A 26363-nucleotide genomic window follows, 5' to 3' on the forward strand; every position below is an offset into this window, starting at 1 on the left:
TGCCAGAAAATTTTAATTAAATCAGAGTCATTATTCAATGATAATAATAAATATTATTAAATGATAAATAATAAAGATTATTTTTTAATAATAAATAATACAGTTTAACAAACACATATTAATCCCTAAGGAAATAATTACTGACAGGTTAACATCAGATCCATTATAATTAGAATGAGTTTGTAGTGATATATACACTGAACATCAACTTTTGTTTAGTTCATCCAAATTACGTACGCTTCCAAGTTAGCTTGAATCCCCTACTGGAGCCATTGCCGTTAGTCTTAAACCGTACCCAAAATTCATTACCAACCATAGGTGGTAATGAACCTGACACTGAATAGAGTCCAAGCTGTTTTCCGTACTGACCATTCCTAATCTAAAAAAAAACTCGTTGAGATGTTCCACCATATACCCGTCCAAATGTTTTTTTTGTTCTGTGTTGTTTAACTTACATAAATGATTTAAATGATTTCGAAATATCCACTCGTATATACAAAAAAGCATTTTGTATAAATACAAATATACCAATGAAATACATATAAAATTTCGATATGATAGATATGTTTCATAAGCAGCATTAGACGCATATGACGCAATATTATCATGACAAATTACGGAAAACGAAGACATCTTCTACATTTATGTAATCAATGTAAATTTTAAAGCCTGAATAAGTTGATGTCAAACCCACAAAAAGGGGAAACTCAATACAAAAACGAATCATAAGATATAAAAAAGGATACCTCTAGAATGTCACCTTTATCATGTAGGTTAAAATCAATTATTTTCAAAACATATACTCCTTTTCTAGGTGGCTGTATTACAGTAAGACAATCTAAGTTGTTACCATAGTTACTTGGATAATTATCTGATGTAACAGTTCCATTGGTTGATGTAAACTTATGAGTACAATCTGCACAGATCAAATACAGATCGTTGGTTCATATAGTATTTTTAAGAAAATTAAGTTCTAAAATAGGAAAACAATAAAAATGTACAAAAGCAAAATAAGTTTATTTAAATTATCCTGTTTGGATAAAAGCAAACTAAGTTTATTTAAATTATCCTGTTTGGATAAAAGCAAAGTAAAGTTTATTTAAATTATCCTGTTAGAAGATATAAAGATTGATTGTTGTTCATTTTCAAGTATTAATTTGCCGGAATGCATTATGCAAATGCCAGCGAATTGTCCTTACAATTGATCACTTTTTCCGACGCAGTTGTATAGTTTCGCGTTTTACCCTTTGCCCTTAAAGACGCTTCTTTTCTATGGAAACGCAAGTCACCTGATCGCAATTATGTTTCCCAATTGGCCAAATACTGATGATTTAGTGGCGTTCGATCGAAAATTGAAATTGCATGCCATGTGTTATTTTCCTGAATGAAATGTAGAAATTTATAAGTAAAAAGAACAACATTTAACTGCGTCGGGTACCTTTTTTAAAGAAAGTACTCGTTAAAACATGAAGATGGGCACTTTCAACGATTAATGGACTTACTAAAACATTTAATATTATAAATATTATTTCCTTGTTGAATGTCACTGGACTGGTACTGGCATTGTTTGATGTGATCTTCCCATCCTGAGCAGAGTATGTTATAGGCACCAGTAGATTGACGAGTGGAGGATGTAGTTAATGGGTATTCTCGCTGAGGATTGATTTGTTTTACAGCAAGTGGTGAAGTGTCTCTATAAAATGATGTGTTTCGGAGTTTTTCATTTCAAGTGCAAACAAAATGAATTGCTTGAAGAAAATAAAAACGTATTTAATTTTTTTTCAAAGTCACTTTAAATAGAAGGTTTTGACAACTTACTGTTTTTAATGTGATCTTATGTAATTGTGTAAGAATTTCCTTTCGTGATAAAATTTCATATAATTTTACTTTTTCTTTGCAATATCAGAATATGAAAAAAAGGATTTCTTAATTAATATTCTATATTTCTTACTTATATCCTACGGATGCACAAAGAGCCTTCATTGCATTTGTACTAAAGACATCGCCCCTGGCATATCCAAAAACGGACGAATTTGGAAATGAAACAGCAACTCTCCCCTGTAATAACCCTTCAGATCCCAACATTTTAACTTTAACACCATCTACAATAAATGAATAATATAAAAATTTCACCAATAATTTCATATTTGACTATTTGGCAAGCATTCTAATGGGAAACCAGTCATTTGTTGATTTGTGCTTTAAAGTAATATAAATCATTGTGTTGTATTTACTTGATACAAAGGACAGCAAATTATTTTCATGTCAATTTCTGTTATTAGTTATAAAATATTCAAATAAAAATTCAAATTCATTAAAGGAAAAAAATATGGATACAAGTTTTTTTTCTTTTAAATAAATCTAAGTAATGTTGCTTTGAAACAAAGGAGACAACCACGATTACAGTACCCGAATGGGGAATACTTCTCATTTAATGGAATATTGGATGATGGGGAATGGGTCATAGCGCAATATGTTGGGGCATAGGCTAAGGCAGATGGATGATCGGTATTAACAAGGAAAACATGGACGTTAAACAAATTTTGACTTTAATAAAAACGGAATACTCTTTGATAAAACAAAATATTAATTAATTGCGTAAAACATATACTCCATCTCCATTACTTATATGGCACTGCGAATAGGCTAACGGCACTGGGGTAATGGGACATTCGGAATAGGGCAATTTGGAATGAGAAGAATGTAGTTTTATCTCATAGAGGAGGCGTGGATAAAAAAAAATCAGTACACGAAGGACTATACCCCCAAAACTGACAAAACTTCTATAATTTAAAATTAAAGAAAAAAGTACGAAGAAACGATAATACAATGGTCAATCTAGGCTCCAATAAAATTGAGCGAGCGGAAGATGAGCACCAGCATGGTAGACATTTTTCCTATCCTAGAACCACTCTTCGAGTTGCTTATATGATGTATGTTCTCATGAATACCTGTACAGTCAACGGCAACGACGTTTTTACAAGTACCATCTGTCGGTGGGGTAAACGTTCCATTACACAACCCGATGTCGGTTTCCCTGCCGTCACAATCCACCAAAAGTGGAAGAATAGGTGATGAATGTGACGATACTTTGAAGTGAAGAGCACTCAATGTTCTAGAAAAAAGTTATTAAAAAGGAACACATATTACAAGCCTTTACGAACACGAAGAGAATATGTAACATACAACAAAAATATTATGCAAGACTGTTTAATACATTGTATCAATAATGAAATGCGTTTTTTTTTATTGTCTGATACGATTGTTACTATATAGTAATGCTTTTCGCACGAGCCATCGGTTCAAAATTCGAAGTGTTGGTGAATGGTGGTTTATTTTATCGTAACGACATGTAAAAAAATTGTGTTATTTCGTTAAAATCTATAGGTGAATGATAGAACGGAAGTGTGATTTTAAATTTCCAGTCTTTATTGTGAGCTATATCTTTGGTACTTTGATAATATTTTATTTTGTCAAATATTCGGATACATATCGTCACAACATGACTTGAGAACAATCGTAATTATCAATATTCGTATCCATTGATATTTGGACTTTATAGACCTCAAGTGCATGCGTTTGAAAGAATCAGGCAAAGTAAGAAATATTTAGAAACATGATTGCCAAACTCAACCGATCTGACAATAAAATATCACTCAAGAATGCTTTTCTATTTGAAAAGACAATTTTTTTAACTCTACATCATTGAATTTGCTTAGATTTTTTTCAATAGAATTTTAGAAAAATGAGGTGTATGACAGAGTTATCTGCCCTTGAAATGTTCATTTGCACTGCATTTCAATGAACTCAATGGTCCAGCATGATGTGGTAAATCTTGTTTGTTTTCCTTGATTCTGATTGTGCAGATAGTCAAATTACACTTTCAAAATGATGTTTGTTCATACCATGTTTTGTCTACCGCCTGATTCTTACAGGAACTGACACCTAAGACATATTTGTGGCAACGTATTATTTAGACAAAATTTTAGATTTGTAATCAAATTATAAAATATATACAACTTAAACAATAGGATATTAAATTATTTGCCTACAGTTTGATGATAAATTGTACCTGTAATCCATCATTCGACAAACGGTTTCTGTGTTCCTGTCAGTCCAGTTTTCCGCACAGAGTGATCTCCATTTCTTGTTATACATAATCTCCAATCTACCCGTTCCAGGTCTACCACCATCAACAAGACGAATGTTGTCTTGTCCTTTAATAATATAGGTACAAGTTGAATACCTCATGAATATTGTAATATTCGACATGGCTGCATTTGGCTTTAAATCTAATTTTCTAGGGAATTGAAAAAAAAATATGGCAATATTTTATTTTTTTTAATCACTCAAAGTCACCTTAAATTTCTTTGTTGCATAAAATTGATAGTAATATTTGCAACGTCCATCAAAATACATGAATATACCTAGTGACGAATGTAAACATTTAACTCCGGCATCAGCTGAATGTGAACACGTTTTTCTTCCCCACTCAACACCGTGACCACACAATGCTATATCCATCTCTGACCCTGAGCAGCGTGGAGACATATTTAGGGCCGTTCCTTTGCCTGAGCCATACCACGAGTCTTGATATGCTACTGGGGAGTTACTCCTAAAGTGTTTAATTCAATAATAATAGTAGTTATAATAATAACGATTTACCTCATTCACTAAATCATAAGCGCATTTAATTGTTTCGTCGTTAATGATCCCAAGTGCCGAAGAGAGCGAATATTTTGCGAGTGCGCGGAATATGTTGCGTGCATGTATTATTCTTTAAGCGTTCTAAACACGATTATTGATTTTTTATTATCATATTTATTATAAATATTTTCTCAGTTACGTTTTGTTATTTTTAAATGAAAATCCCAATCACAAGTCAAATAAAGTATAATCTACAAGAGAAAAATTGTGTCGGAGTTTTGGCCGGAGTAAGCGCGAGAATCTCATTTCTATATTTAACCAATTGTGTATGGGCATTAAGCAATGAAAACTGCCTTTAAATATCAACTTTGCTATAATGTTATTCATAACAGAGTAAAAATATATAAATATAAGAATATAAAACAATATTTTGTGCATTAGTTCATTGTAATGACGTCATAATGGTGCCACAATTTTATGTCATTTAGCAAAAATTGCTGAGAATTGTAACTTTTGTTCTTTTTTCTGACGTATTTACATTTAGAAAAATATGTCCACTCCCAAAAAACAACTTTATATTTCCACATATGATAAACTAAGTAATAATGAATGTATTTATTAAACATGAAGTTGTTTCTTGGGTGTGGACACCATTTCCTTTCCAAAAATGTGACCATGACCAGAAAGTGACCAAAAAGTACAAAATTTGTCAGAATATCTAAAAATTGGTAAACGTCATGCATTTGTTCAGTCGTTTCATTGCAAGAATTATCAGAAGTATTAGTTTTAACATTTCTTATAGATTCAAGTCTGCTAATTCGCAATAAATCATTCAACACTTTATGATTAATTGTCTGTTCTTTTAGGCCAATAAGACCCTTTATTGCCCCTTCTCCTTTATTGTGAACATATGATATTATAAGGAAATCTATATAATAGTTCATTCTTTAATAACTTGTATTTCGTCAAGTTTGTTCTAAATTTACCACAATGCTTACCAATACCCAATCGACCGACACACGACAGAAGCATCATGTTCGTCCCAGTCTTCTGAGCATACGGTATACTGTTGTCCATCAATCTCATATTCAACTGTACCAGAGTTCGATTCGTTTCTATTTCGATTATTGAACACACTAGTTGTGCTATTGACTATTAAAAAGAGTAATTAAGGGAACCAAGGTTATAGCAGTAATCAACAGAATGTAATCCAGGGACAAAGACCAGACATGGAAAACAAACATACACAACAAAGAACATAAAGTAACTAAAATCATACAGGCATTGGGGTTAATATTTTAAATAGACCGCTAAATACAAGTGTCATTCCTTATAATTTTAATTTTAGTATCAAAATTTAACGAGTAAATCATTTTTTCGCCTGAATATAGCTGAAATATTGTTGCACGGGATTTTAACCCCAACAATCAATCAGTTTGATGACGTCACAGTCACACAACAAAATTTGGTCTATGAGATGACGAACAATTTTTTTTCCAATCAGGAATCGTGTAACTTTAATCATTCAGTAATAACAATAATTCAACAGACTGACACACCAATGTTATTATATATAACAAGTATATATTGTAAAGGTGTGATCAAGGGAACCAAGATTCTAGTGGAAAGTAAAGGAATGTAATCCAGGGACAAAGACCAGACATGGAAAACAGACATACACAACAAAGAACATAAAGTAACTAAAATCATACAGGCATTGGGGTTAATATTTTAAATAGACCGCTAAATACAAGTGTCATTCCTTATAATTTTAATTTTAGTATCAAAATTTAACGAGTAAATCATTTTTTCGCCTGAATATAGCTGAAATATTGCTGCACGGGATTTTAACCCCAACAATCAATCAGTTTGATGACGTCACAGTCACACAACAAAATTTGGTCTATGAGATGACGAACAATTTTTTTTTCCAATCAGGAATCGTGTAACTTTAATCATTCAGTAATAACAATAATTCAACAGACTGACACACCAATGTTATTATATATAACAAGTATATATTGTAAAGGTGTGATCAAGGGAACCAAGATTCTAGTGGAAAGTAAAGGAATGTAATCCTGGGACAAATACTAGACATGGAAAACAGACACACATAAAAAATGCATAAAATAACCAAAATAATACGTACAACGCAACAAAAGTTAATGACCTACTCGGAATCTCGGAGCATGGACCAGATGCATCGGTAGCGTAAACGCCCCGCTCTGCTTTTCTAGAAACAGTCGCCGAATTGAACATAAAAAGTCAAGTCCGAAGTAGACAAAAGAGGACAGGAAAACTATGAAACGTTGAAAAAATCGGTTGTCATGTTGCAGATGGATACACATGATGACGACCATTTCCTGTTTTATTTTATTTGCTCCTTGTCAATATTCTATATACGTTTAACACCCTGTGCGCATGCACAAAATTCGTTTAAGAAAGTCCTCAAGTGATATAAGGACAAATAAAATTAATTAATATATATATATCCCCTCCTGTCCTATAAAATTGAAAAAAGTAAAAGAATTAGAGCGGGAATTTCAAAATCAGGATTTTTTTTTGCGTCAGTTTCTAGTATGGAGATACTATAACTCACAATCTTTCTTCTTTTTTTTTGTTAATTAAAATAATTTTCCTTCTCTGAAACTGACAAGGCTGTGGACAAGGAACATTTCTATACTTAAAGTAGCTATAATTAGGCTAGCAGATATCAGGTAAGAAATATAAAATATAATCCTCCAATCCAATCCATATTTTTTGTGAAGATTCGATGAGAATCTACCATTCAAGTTTGCTTAGCTAATCAAACCTTGAACAATAATCGGTCACCACTTAATTCAGTCGAAGTTTGTTGAATAAAAAAAAACGTCAAAATTAGTACGAACTTGTAGTGATTAGAGACTTCGGATATTTATGCTCTGAGGCATTAAAAATACTCGCCAATACACAAAACACCTGCATCCATAGAATGGTCACATTTACTTCCTGGCTGAACTTCATATTGACATTCAAGTATTGTCGATTCGTTTCCATAGCAAAGAATATTCGTCATACCAACGAGCCCCGAACCCTCTCCAAAATAGGACGCCTTCAATGCTTTTCCGCGAACCATTCTACAATCATAAAAACAGAGAATTAAGTATCAGTCTCGACAACATAGTATATGATGAAAAATGTTATGGAAAAAACCTGCTACTTTGAAACTATAGTAATATCATCAGAATCAAGAAATAGTATTTCATTATGCCAAATATCATCTTGGTCAAATGAGTCATTATTTCATTGAAATGCACTGCGAAATAACATTTTATGGGCTCTTATTTTGTCCACAAATGTCCTTGGTGGTATGTTCTTTTAGCAAATTTTAAATTCAACATATCTTCGGTTATTTTCATTTTCTTTTAGAAATACATAAAAACGTAACAATAAATATGGAATGACGTTTATGGAAAGCTTGAAATGTGTTTCCGATGCAAGGAACAGCATGTATAAAACTCATTATCCAGTGAAAATATAAAATTTTAATGGTATATGCAGAGTAAACATAATTTTGTAATAGGTAAATGCTGTAGGATGCAGCACTGCAAGATCGATTGATGGCGTATGTATTAATAAATGATGTTCCTAAAAATATAATTGAATTCTGTTTCTAGTAACATTTGAAACATCTCTGTCATGAAATATGATTTACCTGTCAATAGGATATTCAACCAATTGCCGACATACAAATGTTGCGTCGTCGTCGTCGAACTTATTATCGCACACTGTCGTCCAAACTCCGTTTAACTTAACCTCCAAACGGCCTTCTAAGTGATGCGATCCACCCACTAGCCGTATGTCTCTTGTTGCTTTAACGAACATGAGTTATAAAAAGGACCTTTTTTCACAAAACTAATACGTACATCCTACGAAAACGAGGAAAAACCCATGCCCTTGTTACATATAAAAATTAATAAAAGAATTAAATATTTCTTGAGATATAAACAAAAATAAAATAATTTAAATCGTCAAAATCAGACAGCGCAGACAGCCATTACAGATTCATTAAAACAAATAAATGTGCGAGGAATGAATTCGAGCATGTCAGACAAATGTTGTCAGAACAGTTTCTTTCGAACGGAAATGAAAATAGCAAGGATACATAATAATATAGAGTGAAGTGAGAATCATGTTGTGTAATGTTATATTGGTTGGTAATATGTACTTTTGATGAACAAAGTCGACTAATATCTAAACATGGAGAAACAAATTCAATAGGAAATAAACGTAACAATAGAAAAAATCAAATTAAATCTACACACACAGAAACTAAGGAGCTATATCGCAGTATACCCTTCAATTTTGTCCGTTTAAAGAAGAAATCTAATCTTTGATAGGTAACTCGACGCAGTAAACAGCTGTTTCTTACCACAACGAACACCTATGTCATTGCTATGTGAACAGTTGTTGGCTCCCCAGGACCTAGTCATACATGCAGCGAGGTCTAAGGAATTGTTATTGCAGTGTAAGTCATCCAACAGAATACTTCCTCTTCCGCTACCAAAGTAAGCGTTGTTCATGACTTCCGGTGTAGCATCCCTGGTAGATTTTGGGAGCAAAAATTTCTTTTATAATAATTTTTGTAAATTAATTTACTCCTCTGCTTACCAAAGGTTGAGATCTGAATAACTAGAGGTTCTAAAGAGCCTGAATCACCCACATAATTTGATAAGCTACATTTAATTTCTTTTAAAAGCGGCCATTTTTTTCATGGATAAAAAACCCCAACAGTAATTTTAAGCAGAACACATTAAGGAACAATCATTACAAATTTCGATGAATTATGTACAATAGTTTCTGAGAAGAAGATTTCAAAACAACAAAAATAGCAACCAAAGATAAAAAAAACAAACAAACAAACAAAAGGGCAACAACTCCTACATTGGTCACCAACATTTGACCACAGATATATCTAATCATGCTGATCACTTTACCTAAAGTCATAATTTTGTTAAACTAAACAGTTTTGGAGATTTTTGCGTAAAACAGCTGTCTGCCCTCTTTCTTCTATCTTTAGTAACAGCAGCAATTTATTTTGACGGATAAAGAATCAAAGCACATAATTTGTGCAGGATACCCTAAGGAACAATCAAGCAAGGTTTTATCCATGTCCATTCAGTACTTACAGAGGATACGATGTTTGAAAAATTGTTATAGACGACAGATGACGACGACTAACGCGACGGGTTGACAAAAGCTCACATGGCCTACAGCCAGATGAGCTAAAATAGTATTTTGTGTGTACTTATAGCTATTTAAAGGTGATAAATACAGTTGTTTTTGGACAACCAACAAAGTAATATCTATACATTTTACTGCCTTTCAATTCGATATCTAGTTTTAATCCAGAAAATCACCTACTTAAACAAAACAAAAATCACCAGGACGAAACAATTAAAAAAACATAACTAGCATTTTTCTGAGAACACAAATGTTTGAATGTAAATAATTTAAGATTACTCTGCACGTGCGGTATTCGAATGATACAAATCCGTCAAATATAACTTGCATTATTTTATTTTGTCAAAGCCAAATGTACCTGTGATTATTGACTAATGTGTTTAAATACAATAGGAGTTGACAGGTTTATAGAGAATCATCTTTCAACTTTTTGCGAAAAAAAAACACTAGTCTTAATATGAATTTCAGTGGTCGTTATACAGAATTCACAGGGCTTAAAATAAGTTCAACTTGATCTTTATACATAATAACTACTACTGGTATATAATTTATTGCACGTGCTTCAAAAATAAATCTGTTTTAAAAGTACTTTGGTTTGGCAGGATGTGATTTGAATTGAGTAGATCATCCTCACTGAAAATGCTGAGATTTATATGGCAAAACCCCTTCAGCACCTGCGTATGGAGTTTTCGCATCACAACTCACACGTTATGCCAGAGCTTGCCGACTTTTTGTATTGCGCTAGACTTCATACAAGTAGGCTCCTAAAACAGGGTTATGTTGTCACAAGATTGAAGCCTTCAATACAGAGTTTTCATGGTCGTCATCATAAACTCATGAATTGTTACGGTGTATCCATTTCCACCATGAAATCTGCTTTTTTTCAACGTGTCATAGCTTTCCTTTGCTCTTTCGTCTACCCTGAACTTGATTTTTGATGAGCAATTCGGCGGGTGTTTCTAGAAAAGCTGATGACGCTTAACCTACCGATGCACCTGGTCCATGCTCCCAGTTTTTAGTGGGGTCCGAGTTGCTCATTTACTTTTTGAACTTGTATGTATTATTTTTGTTAGTTTATGTCTTTTTTGTGGGTGTTTTCTGTTTCACAGGAAGCTTGAAAGGCTTTGGTGAAATTAATTTTGATACAAACATATCACTGACTTGCTGACCTATTTCTTCATTCTTATGAGGCTGACTTTATAGCTGATTCGATCAGAAAGAAAGAATATCGTTTGGCTAGATCCTTCAATCTCAGTTTCTGCTATATAGATGACGTATTATCTTTAAACAATCCTAATTTTGGGGATTTGATACATCGCATCTACCCAAAAGAACTTGAGATAAAGGATACTAAAGACACTGTGAAGTCAGCCTCATATCTTGACCTACAATTAGAAATCGATGGTAAAGGAAAACTATTGACCAAACTTTACGACAAACGTGATGATTTTTCATTCAGAATTGTCAACTTTCCTTTCATCTGTGGCAACATCCCTTCGGCTCCTGTGTATGAAGTGTTCATATCACAACTCATACGTTATGCCAGAGCTTGCCGAAACTACGCAGACTTTTTGTATCGCACTAGAACTCTAACAAATAGGCTTCTGGAACAAGGTTATGTTGCTACAAGATTGAAGTCATCACTACAGAAGTTTTATGGTCTACCCCGGACTTGACTTTTTATGAGCAACTCGGCGGGTGTTTCTAGAAAAGCAGAGGACGCTTACCCTACCAGTGCACCTGGTCCATGCTCCCAGTTTTTAGTGGAGTCCGAGTTGCTTTTGTTACTTTGTATGCATGTTTTAGTTTTTTTTATGTTCTTTGTTGTGTATGTCTGTTTTCCATGTCTGGTCTTTGTCCCTGGATTACATTCTTTTGATTACCGCTATAATCTTGGTTCCCTTGATTACTCTTTAAGTATTTCGATTTATTGGTCTATACAGTATTTGAACATATAAGTTAATTAAAGTGTCATAAACAATTGTACTTGGACTTTATACAGGGTTAATATGAACATACCCATTCAATAACTCTATACTATTACATATACATCTGAGTTTACTTAATCTAAAGATTGACGAGTTTAAACCACATTTTGAGTACAGTCGTGCATTTATCTTTAAAATAGAAAACGTTCTATTGAATACTATATTCTCTTGTAAAACAAGATCCATCGTTTATTTTATTTTTTTTTTTTTGTAGTATTAAATGGTTTCGGGATTTTCATTTCATATTTACCTGTCTTTGAATCCAAGCGCCCTACAAACAACACTAGCAGCAGCTTGATCAAAGTAATCCTGACAAACTGTACCCCACTGTCCTTTATATTGAACTTCCAACCTTCCTTCCCACGGTCCTGCTCCGTCAACAAGCCTAACAGGTGTGTGCCCTTTAATCAGATGACAAAATAAAACTTTGTTTTTATTAATTTATATTTCAATGTGAGAAAATGTGTGTTTTTTTTTATAACTGGATAGTAATATATACCAGGACAAATGAAGATTGTAATTAATCGAGGCAACACACAGACCAATAACAGTTTTTTTTCAGAGGCCAATATAACTGATCTATTTTGAAGAAAAAAAAATTATTTAAGTACCATTCTGTGTAAGACTCAGGCTATGGGTGGCACATCATAATTCTCAACTAGGTCTTTTTGCCTCAATCAAATATATTCAATACATCTAAAATACAACCGAAAAGCTATTTAAATTAATCCTGAAGCATCTGTAACGTAGATATTTTTGACTGCTTATATACGGGAAAAGTGCAAACAATTTTCCTTCCATTTTTACATAGTGCATTTCAAATAAATTTGACCTATCAATATCTTAACAAGGTAAATTTTACAAACACTTTCATGGTTATTTCTGGAGGTTATTGATTATAAACACTTATATACACTTTATATACATGTTGCCCCATTCTTAGACGGAGAAGTATTTAATACATTAATAAACCTATGATGTTAAGTTTTTACCTTTTGAGTCATCATGTCTATTTAGTTTAAGGTTATAAAAATACATCCAGTTACTGGTACATACCACACTGAATGATGACGTCATTAGTATGTGTGCACTTGTCTTGGTTATAAGAGATATTGCACAAACTTATATCAGGTTCATTTCCGGTACACTTCAGTTGTTCAATCCAAACTGGTCCCTTACCGGTTCCAAACGATCTGTTTCCATGAAGCACACGAGATCTAAGGATAAAGATCAATGGGTTCAAATATTGAGTAAACCATGAGCAAGTCGATGTGATGTCTTCGTTACTCACGCTAAGCTAAGCAATGGCAATTTAATTTAAAACATTACAAAAACCTTATAATAGAATGATAAGATTATTATCTTTTCTATTGTATAACATTTGTATCTTTTTATGAAAAAATCATAATAAATGAAATCTGTGCTTATTCACTAATTTACTTTATGTTTTAATTTGTGATTTCTTATCCAATTTACACTCAATAGACATTACAACATAAATAATATCACTTTTTGTATTTTAGTCGACCATAAATGACGTTGAATATGAAAGTTAGCAAGTGAAAGTTTTTCACAGCAAATAGTGTTTTTATTACAAGTTTAAGGCTTTGCTTAAGTCAAACTCCTGGATATTAATTGTCAAGATATTTTTAGCCCAGATTTTAAAAACGCAATTATTATGTTCCTGAAAACGTTAATGAATACCTCATTATACAGCATATCTCCTTCCTTCACAAAACATGTTCCTACTGCCATATTTTGCTAACACAGAAGTGTAAACATCAAATTTGAAAACAAATGTACAGATTTACCAGAACAGATTTTTTTCCGGAAATGCAAATATGGAGTAGACTGAATATCTAGTGCAGTACAAACTAGTAATAATTCGTGACAAATTGCCAGATCTGAATGAAAATTTAAACATTTTATGTTTATTGGTGTTGGTAATTAGCATGGCCTGTCTCTATTCATCTGAATTTAAAGATATTACATTTTTTCTTCAATAAAATTAATGCATAATACATTTAGAAATAGGACTGTATGAATTTCCTACTTCAAATCTTGTTCTTGACAGCCGTAGATTTATTTTGAAATATGTTTTCTACACTTTTTCTGTTAATGCTAAATATAAGTTAAACAATGCAACACACTTTTTTCTAAGTTTGACTTGTGCTTGTGTGTTAATGCATATAAAGTTGCATTTAGCATTGTTTCAGCGCTTAATTTAATGTATTATTAAAATTGCGAAGCAAAACATTTCATTAAGGAATGACCTAGATATTGACTTTAGCTGAACCTTAAGAAAGAAGAAATTAATGCATTAGACATCTAATACGTAAATTCGCAAATTTGCCGGACACATTATCAATTGATGCAAATGCGCCTAAGAAAAAATTTAACCTTACAAAAGTAATTACCCATTGGGCTGCAGACCCAGATTAGAACATACAGCTTGAGCTTCACTATCAGTAAAATTCAAGCCACAGACACTGCCCCATATTCCTTCATGTTCAACTTCTAACCGTCCCTCAAATGGTGTCGCTCCTCCGACAAGTCTAAGACTAGTATTGATATCTGTAAAAACCGTAACCATAGTAATTTTATTGGCTGAATTTATCTTCGTTTTAATTCGGTAGATTAAGGACAGGGTTAGGTATATGAATTGATATATACTACAGTGAACCCTTCCGCATCAGAACCCTACTTTTAAAGTCCCTTTCTATCAGTTTAAATGTATATTTAACCTTGGACAACTGTCTAAAACTAACCAAGTCCTTAAGAAATTCAGTTAAGATAGGTTCCACTGTAGTATATAAATAAATTAAACACATGAAGTTAAACAAAGCGTTAGATCGTCTTGGATTATTGTCATTACCTATAGTGCATTTAATGGCCACGTCATCTGTTTGGGAACAACCGGACGAAGCAGTTGTAAATGGTTGGTATGAACATGTTTTCGAATTATCAAAACAACTCAGGTTAACATTATGTATAGGACCATATCCTCTTCCAAAACGCCCAGAAGGGAGCTGGTGAGCATACCTACATGTAATTAAAAAAACAAGCACTACTGAGATAAAAATATTCATAAGGTAATATTACATTATACTTTATGGATTAATATATTTATTGTATATGTATTCCACTGAAAAAATAAGCCTTGATGATACTTGTCCCTACAATCAGCTTGTTCAGATCTTACTTCGATATCGTTGTGTGTTCTGGCTCTATTGAATTACATGAAACCAGCTTTATGGTCCTACACCGAAGCCAATGTACCAGTTGGGTTTTGGACGATTTGTAAATATAGGAATATTACTAGTTGTAAGTGTACTTAGAGGAACCCTTACTCTCAACAGTTAAGGGGGTAGACCTAGGGTAAAGGACATAACTCTTGAAATCAGTGATATGTTTGTATCATATTCGATTTTCACCAAAGCATATCAAGCTTTCGTTTGAAACAGAATGATATCAGTCCAAGTTACGTTGATGCTTATATGAGATTGATGTAAAATAGTGAATAAAAACATTTCAATGATTTTTAAGAGTTGTGTTCCTTACCTTAGTTTTGCATCCTTTAAGTGTAAGTCTCTATAAGAATCAGGCAGTGGGTGAGACATAGTATAAAAAACCACCATTTTGAAGGTTTAATTTGACTATTTGCATCATCAGAATAAAAGGAAAAGACAAGAATTTTCATATTATTTTGGTAAACTAAGTCACAATTCCATTGAAATACACTGAAAACAAACATTTCAATGGGTAGATAACGCTGTCAAAAAAAGTTTCTGATTTTGAGTTTCCATTGAAAATTTCTGGGCAAATCCAGTGATGCAGAGATCAAATAATGGTCTTTTTAATTAGAGAAAACATTTTTGAGTGCAACTGCATTGTCAGACCACTGGGTTTTTGACATGCATATTACCGATTTTTACTGTTTCATCTAATTCTTACAAAAACACACTCAGGTATCATAATAATATAAATGGCCTTTTTCCATCAAAGATGTACCCTTTTAACTGCAAAATGCAGTGAGAGAGGATTATCCGGAAAACATTGAAGGGAGAAAAACGTAAACTTACTTGTATGGTAATCTCAACATTTTACACACTACCTTGGCATCACTGTCTCGAAAGGTTTTACCACATACGGGACCCCAAATATCAGATGTTGGACGTTTAACCTCCAGACGACCTTCGTATATACTACCTCCGACTAATCTAATGTTCACTGGATCTGCAAAAATAGAGAGTGTTAACAAACTACATTCCTTTCATTAAAGTGCAGATAAAAGAAATGGCTGTTTAATAAACAGCCATTTTTTACTTGAATGTTACAATTACTCAGAGATTCAACTTCTCCATACATATTCTTCATTTAACCCTTACATCACCAATAGATAGTTGTATCAAAGATACATATATATAAGAGCATGCTATTATTGTCTTTAGATAGTTCGTTGTTGCTTTTTTTAAGTTGCTAATAGTGTTAGCGACTTCTTGCACTCGTAATTTCTGTATTTAATATTCGCATTTGATTTGCATTAATGTGTAGTCATACGCCACATAATCCAGCAGATCTTCGCCGTGTTCACCGCCACAGCGTTACAGTTCTAGAATCATACGAGATAAAAATGTACATCTTAAATATCACACACGTGTGTTCTACGTGTGTTTCTGGCTTGTATGAGAACGGGAAGTTTACATGAAATGATCAGTTAGTTTTGAACATTATCCAATTTCCGATTCAGGCACTGAGGCTATTCACAAGTCTTTATAGGTCATAAGCATTAGCATGCCCCGATATTTATGAATATTCATTGCCAGCAGCTCAATCTGGTTCATAAACTGGTTCCCTATCAATATCATAAGCGACCCAAAGATCGCTACAACGTACCTTTTTAAAAACATATCATACACATGTCTATGCTTGTTTTTTGCTTGTATGAGAACGGGAAGTTTACATTAAAAGATAAAATGATCGGTTAGCATTTAATTTATGTAATATTACCCAATTTCCGATTCAAACATAGGCGTTCGTTACAATTGATAATATAACGGTCATTAATATTATCAGTACACCGATATCTATATATAGCCATTCGGGTCATAACGGTTCCGAAAGAGTACGCAATCATATCATGGGAACCAAGATTTTTTGCAGAAGTCCCCTGATTTTAGGGCATATCGCATTTGTACCATTTCGGATGTTTAAAGTATGCCAAAATCAGTGACAGTGAATTTGACGATTAGCGACTTTGAAGACTTCAGTCTTTGATTTTTATAAGGAGACGGATTAGCATAAACTTAAGCTTGTTTCCGAATCCTTGTGTTGTATTATACATTGTCATATCATATATTGATGCATTCTTAGACATAAACTATATTTAAACTAATAAACTGCATATACTCGCATAAAACATATGTTTAAACAAATTATAGACCGTTTAATTTTCCATCTATAAACGAATGATTTAATTTGATTTGTAACCAGCTTTCTGATTGGTTGGTTCTCTTTGAACAAACCAGGTAATTTGTACAACCTGACTTGGTACTTTGACGTCGTGAACATCGATTGGTCCGCACACCGCGTTTCAAAAACATTTAGTAGTTTTTATTACGAATCACTTAACCCGTGCAGGTCCGGGTGTCAGAAGAATAGGCCTGCAGCAGCGCTAAACTTATCGTAAAAGGCGACTAAATAGTGCTCAGAACCTTAGCCGGGGGTTAGGGCGCTCTGCCCTCAGAGCAACTGGGATGTGTGCCCCAGATGGTGGAATGGGGTACCCGTTGTGTGTTACATGCAAGGATTGTCGGGCTATAATACGGAAAACCTGACCGCAAACCATAGTGGTGTACCGTGTTGGTAAAGATGCCACGTTCCTCGTAAGTTAAAGAACCCTACTGTGGTATTCTCCCGGAGTAGGAACCATAGGGCTCCGCCACAGAAGGCTAAATTGCCCGATCCTACCCACCTCTCCCTATTTCCAGTGGCAATCAAAATTTGTCGACCCCATTATCCTTGTGTCCCATCCCATTTTCCATTTCATCATCATTTCATGTTCATTTTATCATCCATTTCATGTTCATCGCCTGAATATAGCTGAAATATTGCTGCTCGGGCGTTAAACCCCAACAAACAAACAAAACAAATTACGAATCAATTATTGATAATTTGGCTGTCAATCGTTAGAAATTAAATTACAAAGAATGTTATACTCAATAGCCTGAGTTGCGGCACTTTACAATACTAGGTTATTGAGTCAGAGTATAGCCTGTTCAAAAAATGTTTAGAAACATTCCTTAAACGAAAGTCAGATTTTAAACAAAAATAAATAAAACATATACTTGACTGTTACATTTTCAATACTGGGAAGCAATTACCAAAATAATTCATGTAGGAAAAAATCAATATTTTCAGCTATTATTTTCATTTCTGTTTAAAAAATAATCATGTTTTGACCAATAAAATATTACCTTCAGATTCGAAGCCTATTTTTTATTTGTCTTGAGATAAGACCAAGAAAAAATTGTATGTCTGTTCAAGATTACCCAATATACCCATTTTTTTTCTGTCTACCTTAGCATATTTTATTTGTACTTTTTATGAAATAGCGCTAAACCATATTTTTTTTAATTTAGCATTATTAAAGTCACAAATCAATATAAAATATTTTTTAAATGATGTTACCTACCCATGAACCATAATTTTTATCCAATATAATCGTAAACAGGAATATTTTTTTGTCTTGGTCCAACCAAATTTTAAACTGGAAAGGTAAGGTATTGAGCCCATGTCGAATTTAGAAAAATAAATAAAAATGCGCATCGTATCTTAAGATAGATATAAAACTTTGATACACGTATTGCAGGTGGAAATGATACTTACAAATGTCTAGATTTACAACAGACATAAAAAGTAGAAAAAAAATAAACCAGAAATTCTTACCACATCTTACTCCTACATCTTCTGAATGTTCACAGTTGTTCGAGCCCCATCTTTGATCTTTAAATTTACATTGAGCAATGTCTGTTTCCTGTCCAGTGCAATCAACATCATCAAGCAGAATTGATCCAGTACCTTTACCGAAATGAGCACTGCTAAACGCCTTCGGAATGCTAATTAAAAAAAAAGAAGAAAACAGATAAAAAAGATAAACCAATGTTCTAATTTTAAAAAAGGGCACAAGGAGATATGTTTATACTAAACATAAAATATAAAAAAGCACTGCAACATCATCTTAAGGCGGTAGACCTAGGCTAAAGGACACAACTCTTAAAAATCACTGGAGCGTTTGTATTCAGCATTTTACATCAATCTTATGTAAGCATCTAATTAACTTGGATTCATTTTATTCTGCTTCAAATGAAAGCTTGAGAGGCTTTGGTGCAATTGAGTATGATGCAAACATATCACTGATTTCATGGGTTATGTCCCTTACCCTAGGTCTACCTCCTTAATAAGAATATAAGCAATATAAAGATAATAGCAGGGCAAATAATTTCGATATCAGGGGATATTAAGCATCATTTTAAATTAAATTAGTGCATTTTCTTACAACATGTAAATAGAACATTGTTTTAGAATTATCTTTTATATATAAATAGTCCCTTAGACCAAAAAAAAATCATCTGTTATCTCCTGCTACCCTACCGGCCCTAGTTATTCTTATTGTCTGAACATAGCGTGGTCATTTTGGCTTAAACATCGTTAAAGTCAAGATTGTAATTGTTTATGTTTTTTTGTTTTTTGATTTTTGTATTTTTTGTTTTTTGTTGTTGTTTTGTTGTTGTTGTTGTTGTTGTTGTTGTTTTTTTTTTTTTTTTTTTTTTTTTTTTTAGAAAAATAAAATAATTTAACTATCTACTCATGCATGAAATAAGGGTAACAACAAAATTACGGAACACTGATCCGATCAAGTCAAGTCCCCAAAAAAAATCTGGTAAAACATATATTACACTATCGGAGCACAAACCTACTTTTCTGTGTAGCACACGTAATCCTTCTGCGATGTTTTAGATAATCTGTGGATATGTAACCGAGAACAACATAATTTGTGGAACCACCAAATGATTTATAAATAAGTTTTTTTCAAAGAGTAATCAAGAGATCAAGATTCTAGCGGAAAATCAAAAGAATGTTTGGAAATGTGTTCCGTTTACTTTACCAACGTTAAAAAAAACATACAAAAGGACTTTTAAAAGTATCTTATATAGACAAGTTTTCGGATAACTCAGGGTTTGTATTGGATAGGTTTCAAAGTACTTGTAAATTCTAAAGTTCAGCATTCTACAAACAACTGCAGCTTCTGGAGTTCCAAAGCTATCGTCACAAATAGTTCCGTAACTGCCATGATAGACCTCAACTCTGCCCTCGTAATTGTCATTGCCTCCAACAAGTCGTATTGAGGTTCCTACGTGGACAAAAATGTAAATTGTTTGTGAAATATTGAATGTTATTAATGACTTAATGTTAATATAAAGAAAACTGGTAAACCTTATTATGAAGTTTTGAACATTTATTAAAATTTTAATCTAAGGAAATTGATGTCACGTAACTTGAATGGCGAGAAATATGAAGGAAAATGGTATGAATTTTCTCCTACTCCCATCATAGCATGACATCACAACGGAATATGCAAAAAGTTGGACTACTGGTCGTTCGGAACAAGCAGCTCCGAAACAAATAAGGGTTCCGAACTTAAATTTCATTCGAGTACTTCTGATTGATTCTGATCCAGTGTTTCAATTGTCTCATGTCATCTATGACAGATAAATCATCTTTAGTGAATAACATGCAAGAACAAAACATATTGCGGTGATAAAAAACACTGAAGCACATGTGTAGAGCACTCATTATGTCTTTCAGTTATTTCATATCAGCAAATTTTGAGAGATCTTCCAATCCGTTTTAGTGACCTTTTTATATTTCAGCTGTAAGATTCTTTGAGGTTTATTGTTAACAGTATTAAACCAAGTATAGGAACAGTCAGCTGATGGTCAGCGTCACTCATATCAAATGCAAATGATTGGCTAACACTGTGTTACGAAATATATTGGGGAATTTTAGTGGTTTGTATCCACAAAGACAATCGAAGAAGCAATGATGTCCTAGCTTTATAATGCATGAAATGGAAGGGTGTAACGGATATACAAAAAGTGCTCTAGTTTTCAACTTCATTGTTATAGTGTTATTTAATTACGACGTCATCACAATCACATAGGCACGTATTTTAAATTAATACATAGAGCACATAATAATGTCAGAGGCGCGTACTAAATTGATTACATAGAGCACACAATGTCAGAGGCACGTACTAAATTGATAACACATCATTCTACACACGATTAGATATTCTCCTTTTGAAAAGTTGGTCAACAATTTAAAGTCTTGAAGATTACATTTTAATGTTTTAACTTATTACCTCATTCTCGTGACAAAAGAAAAGGTGTAATTCTTTAACAGGAAATGAATAAGTAGAATATAAGAAGAATATCTACTTACCATAAACAAGATAAGACTGGCATATTATGACAAGTAACAAAAAGGCTGAAAACTAAAATTTCAAAGTATTGGCAATTTCATATGACTGTTTTAACTTATAGATATTTAATCCGTATATTATTTAGAAAACAATTTGAGCTGCGACATTTCATTTGTTTCAAGCTTTACCAAATAACACATGATTTGAGGTAGTATTTTTTTTTATTACTATTATTTTATTTATTTATTTGGAGTCACGCAGACTCGTTGTTCTATTTCATTTGTCACAAATGGTAAAACGCTGATGTCATGGTATATCATAAATTGAAACTCCAGCTTTCAAACTCCTTTCCCATTTTCTCATACTAAATTCCCTTAAAGGCAAGCAATATAACAAATCTCTCTTTTTTTACGACGCGGTAGATTATTGGTCTCTTTGCGTAACATAAGGACTAAATACCTATATGTTTCGCTTTAGTTTTACAAAACTTCACTTCCCGTTATCGAAATAGAAGTGGTCTGTTTAAGAAATAAATCACAGGAACTCCATTCTAACATTGTTTTACCACGGGCTGGTCATTGATGATGCATTGTTTTACCCCGAGCAATAGCGGGGGGTTAAATAACGACATGAATGGTCAGTCAACAATGATCAAGTGGAGTTTCTGTGATTCATTTCGATTTTAATAGGACTAGTTTCTTCATATTTTTTAATAGACGCAGCCTATGTGTTGAACGAAATATGTTTGTTGTGTGCTTATCACTTTTTTGCCATGGCTGTGGTATAAAGAGGTTTGAAACACGTCATATTAAAATTACGGTTGTTATAACTTACTTGATGAACATACAGATCCATTATTGATAGTTATTGAGAAATTTTTATCTACGTTTGACCCCACTTGTAGGTTCAATTATATATTAGGTACGTCCGTTTCTTGAATACAGAATACATATTGAAAGTCAGTTTGTCCTTTAAATGGATGCATTACATTCCTTACTTTTTGTTTTGATATGCGATTTTGGAACAAATTTTTTACTACCTACGAATAGGCTAAAAGAAGTACTAAATTTTAGACAAAAATAAGGAAAAATAATATAACTTTACATGAATCATCGCAAGTACGTACTTGAGTAGAACTTAACAAAATTACTTGTACTAATGAATATCAGTGTAACATTATCTGTCTTTTTCGAACATACAAAATTTGTTGTCCTCGCCACGAAAGAATGTTTTTAGTGTCAATATACATGTACATATCGTATTAGTTCAGAAAAAGCGGTCAAGCGGTATGAAAATTGAAGCAAAATTAGAGAAATTAAATTAATCATGACATTTGTGACTTTTTTTTTTGGGGGGGGGGGGGGTCATAGTAACTTAAATTTGTCAGTTGTTGCAAGGTTTGATTTGATCTGAAATATAACGCGAGAAATACGTGATAATGAAGGACATATTATTCAGAGATTCTATTTATTGATTAAGAAGTTTATAATGCTGATGATCATATGACAATATATGGACCAGCTGGACGTCTTTTATAGCATGCGAAAGGCGACTGAACGCAGTATGCTAGAATTATGTCTTGGAAGTAGAACTCAACGCCACATATCGTATTGGCATCAACCCCAGAGCTTCTCGGCAGAAAGAGTTGCAAAAATCATAATTATACCGATTATATTGATTTTGCAAATTCCAGTACGCTGTTCAGATGTTTCAAGGAGTAACTTCTAATCGGCAGCATCAGAATCAAATATGGAGTAAGTTTAAAATTGTTCAAAATTAAATTACAAGAAATAATTAAATTTAAAACATATCGAAGTATGAAGCCAAATCCTACACCGACGAATTCTACCAGCCTTTGTCAAAGAAGCTACAGCAACGTAGAACCATGTCGAAAACAAGGAAGAATGCCTCAGTGTTTTAGGGGGCTAGAATGTAAAGATACAACAAGTTCAGATAAATGATTATGACCACATTTAAATTTCCATATCGGTATGTGTATCAGCAAAAAAAAATGCCATATTAAGCCCGAAAACTCTGTTCTATGGTTTACCAACAGTGGCATCGGCCTGATGGTTTTGAAATATCAAAAATATCAATTGGTATAAATATTGCAAAATCTCGTCGAACGGCTTTGCCGCGAGACGAGGTGAGCATGAGAAACTCCCGCGAGTTTAAAAAATATTTAATAATCTGTTTATCGCTGTTTTGCTGAATTGTAAGGTATTAGTTTTCTTGACCTATATATATAAGTTTTATAAGCACTGCAAAATTTCCTTTCGGGACTATTTTTCAGCGACGTGCTACGTGACGTCACGTGTGTTGTGCAGCTGTGATACACAATTTTTGAAAAAAAAATCGGTTATCTATGACGATCGCGTTTAAACTTTATTAAATAATTTTGGATTTATTCATTCTAATCGGGTAAGTTATTGTCTTTAATCATTTTCCATTGTTGACTAGAAAATATTGCCACAAATTAGCCATTATTTCGTACGCAGTAAACAAGCAGATGGTTATTTGGGTCGTCAAATATCCCTACGCTGTTGCTTGTATGTCACGCGAGGACATAGAAACTAGCGATAATTTTCATTCTCACTCGACTGGCATGATATTGAAAATTATCGTACAGCAAGATCAAAGGGATTTTAAACAAAATAGCGATAACGTCACGTAGCACGTCGCTGAAAAATAGTCACGAAAGAAAATTTTGCAGCGCTTATAAAACTTACATATTGAGGTAAAGAAAACTGAAAATAAAAGAAAGCTAATATCTTACAATTCAGCAAAACAGCGATAAACAGATTAACAAATATGTTTTCAACTCGCGGGAGTTTCTCATGCTCATCTCGTCTCGCGGCAAAGCTGCTCAACGAGATGAGCATGAGAAACTCCCTCTCTTTGAAGAAATATTAAAAAATCTAATATTATGCTAAAAAATGAAATTAACTTGTACGACGAACATTTAAATCAATTGTCGTCTTGTTTGCAAAAACGGTTTTATCGTTACAGTGAAAAATCTACAGTCGGATATTGTGGAAAATACAGGCTTAAATAAAGCTTTATCACATATTTTGTAATTTGTAATTTGTACAATTTTGCATGCTTGATATGAACATGAATGTACATGCCATATTATGCCTTCCAAATATGGATTTTATGAGGTCCTGATACCGAGCACAAAGTAAGCTCTATAACAACGTGTTTGAACGTGAAAATAGCACTCTTCAGATGGTCCTTTTTCCTAAATACTAATAAATAGATCGTTACATGGCATATCCATATTGGTCCTAGTATCATCCCTCGAGCCATATCGGATCTTGGGCTGAAAGCCATCAGCCTGATATGGGGGACCCGGGATGATACCGGGGCCGATATGGGCAATGTTATGTAATAATCAATAATTATAACATACGATATTAAGGTGTCACATGATATATATACCTACCGAATATTAATTTTATTTTGTGGTGAATTTGCAGTGATGTTAACGAACGTTGCAAAAAATGTCTTACAGAAAAAAACGTATCTACGGTTATATTCTTTTTATTCGTTTCATATCGAATTTTGCAACATTAATATGTAGGATTATAACCACTGCATCGATGCAACTACTGGTGGACCAAAAGTCTCCCAGGGAATACACCAACCTAGTAGTCGGAGTTGTCTGACTCCTTATTGGATTATGTTTTATTTTATTCAAATTTGCAGCATTACAATTTTTGAAATACATTATTATATGCTATGAGGCTCCATTCCTTGTACTGGGCATAGTACATGTGTAGAATCTCTTGGTAATGAATTTGACTTCCTATTTCAATACTTCAGGTTTTGAATACTTCTTGTATACAATTATATATTTTATATTTAGACCTCCCTATGTATTTGATTCTAATGCTGCTAAAAACGAGTTACTCCTTGAAACACATATACTGCATATCGAAACTTTCAATATTAATATGACTGGTATATTTTGTTTTCAAAATGAATAGACAGAAACAAATGAGTAAAGAAAACAAATGTCCCGATTGTATTACAATGCACCGGCAGTATCTTTAGACGATATTCACCGTGTTGGGAAAGATGCCACGTTCCTCGCACGTTAAAGAACCCTGCTGTGGTATTCGATAGGAGTAGGAACCACTGCGCTCCGCCACAGGAGGCTAAAATGCCCGACCTTACCCATCCCTCCCTGTTTTTAGTGGCAATAAAAATTTGTCGACCCTACTGTCCTTGTGTCCCATCCCATTTTTCATTTCATCATCGTTTCATGTTCATTTTATCATCCATTTCATATTCATCGTCTGAATATAGCTGAAGTATTGCTGCTCGGACGTTAAACCCCAACAATCAATCAATCAATCATAGACGATATTCAAACTGCATGAGAAAAACTCATTAATTTAAAGATTTCCTCATTTTCTGTTAAGATTATATGGCAGGTCACACAGCGAAGAGTTTTAAGGGAGATTTTCACCCGGAAAATAAATGTTTGTGTATTTCATGTAAACAATAGATTCTTGAAGCTAATACTCTTACTAACTGCAAACGGAAAATTTACGTTGATACTTTTGGAAGATCAACAACGTTTCAGACAAAAGTCTTGCCATCTGAATATATGTGTATTTTGGTACCAATTTTTTTCCGGACGTGCTGTATGATAAAATTACGAAACAATTTTAGATTTCCCATTTTGGAATAACGTCTATTGTACCAAGAGAAAACGGACAGCTGGACCCCGTTGGACGTTTTCAGTGGAAACAGAATTTTGAACTTTAAGTGCTGGACGTTTGCAGATTTTCTCCGTATCTATATTAATTGATTGACATTTATTTATTTTTAATTGACTTTGGTCGCCCAATTGTTCTTTGATCCCCTGTTAATCTTTATGTTTGTCATCGAGCTGAGAACCGCCAAAGCAAATTTGTCAATGTAGCAATTATCGCTAAATAATGTAATACCTCAAAAATTCGGAATGTTTTAAGTGTTTTATGATCCTCAGAATCTGTAAAAATATAGAATAG

General features: G+C 33.2%; 2 protein-coding genes across 3 annotated transcripts in view; both read right to left on the minus strand.

Annotated features, from left to right (window-relative positions):
• The window catches only part of LOC148605945 (CUB and zona pellucida-like domain-containing protein 1), a 13893-nt gene extending 7772 nt beyond the window's left edge, over positions 1–6121 (minus strand). For both annotated transcript variants that reach the window (XM_088547736.1, XM_088547735.1), the window contains exons 1-8: positions 5646–6121; positions 4428–4615; positions 4073–4217; positions 2952–3115; positions 1952–2102; positions 1503–1693; positions 747–916; positions 238–379 (exon numbers count right to left, since the gene is read on the minus strand). In XM_088547736.1, coding sequence (XP_088403862.1) covers positions 238–379; positions 747–916; positions 1503–1693; positions 1952–2102; positions 2952–3115; positions 4073–4217; positions 4428–4551 — 1087 coding nt within the window. In that variant the 5' untranslated portion in view covers positions 4552–4615; positions 5646–6121. The remainder of the gene's footprint in view (positions 1–237; positions 380–746; positions 917–1502; positions 1694–1951; positions 2103–2951; positions 3116–4072; positions 4218–4427; positions 4616–5645) is intronic.
• Positions 6122–7576: 1455 nt separating this feature from the next.
• Positions 7577–22219, minus strand: LOC148605946 (scavenger receptor cysteine-rich domain superfamily protein-like). The gene is made up of 12 exons (XM_088547622.1): positions 22177–22219; positions 21363–21414; positions 20124–20271; positions 18807–18976; positions 15941–16094; positions 14734–14900; positions 14276–14432; positions 12915–13075; positions 12109–12259; positions 9059–9228; positions 8342–8498; positions 7577–7763 (listed from the first exon to the last, which is right to left on the minus strand). Exons 1-12 carry the CDS (start codon positions 22195–22197, stop codon positions 7577–7579), a joined length of 1695 nt encoding a protein of 564 aa, XP_088403748.1. The 5' UTR covers positions 22198–22219.
• Between the last annotated feature and the right edge of the window lie 4144 nt (positions 22220–26363).

This window comes from Perna viridis, chromosome 10 (genome assembly GCF_037379345.1).
Source record: "Perna viridis isolate PV_CMFRI_1.1 ecotype Kerala chromosome 10, ASM3737934v1, whole genome shotgun sequence".
Taxonomy (NCBI): domain Eukaryota; kingdom Metazoa; phylum Mollusca; class Bivalvia; order Mytilida; family Mytilidae; genus Perna; species Perna viridis.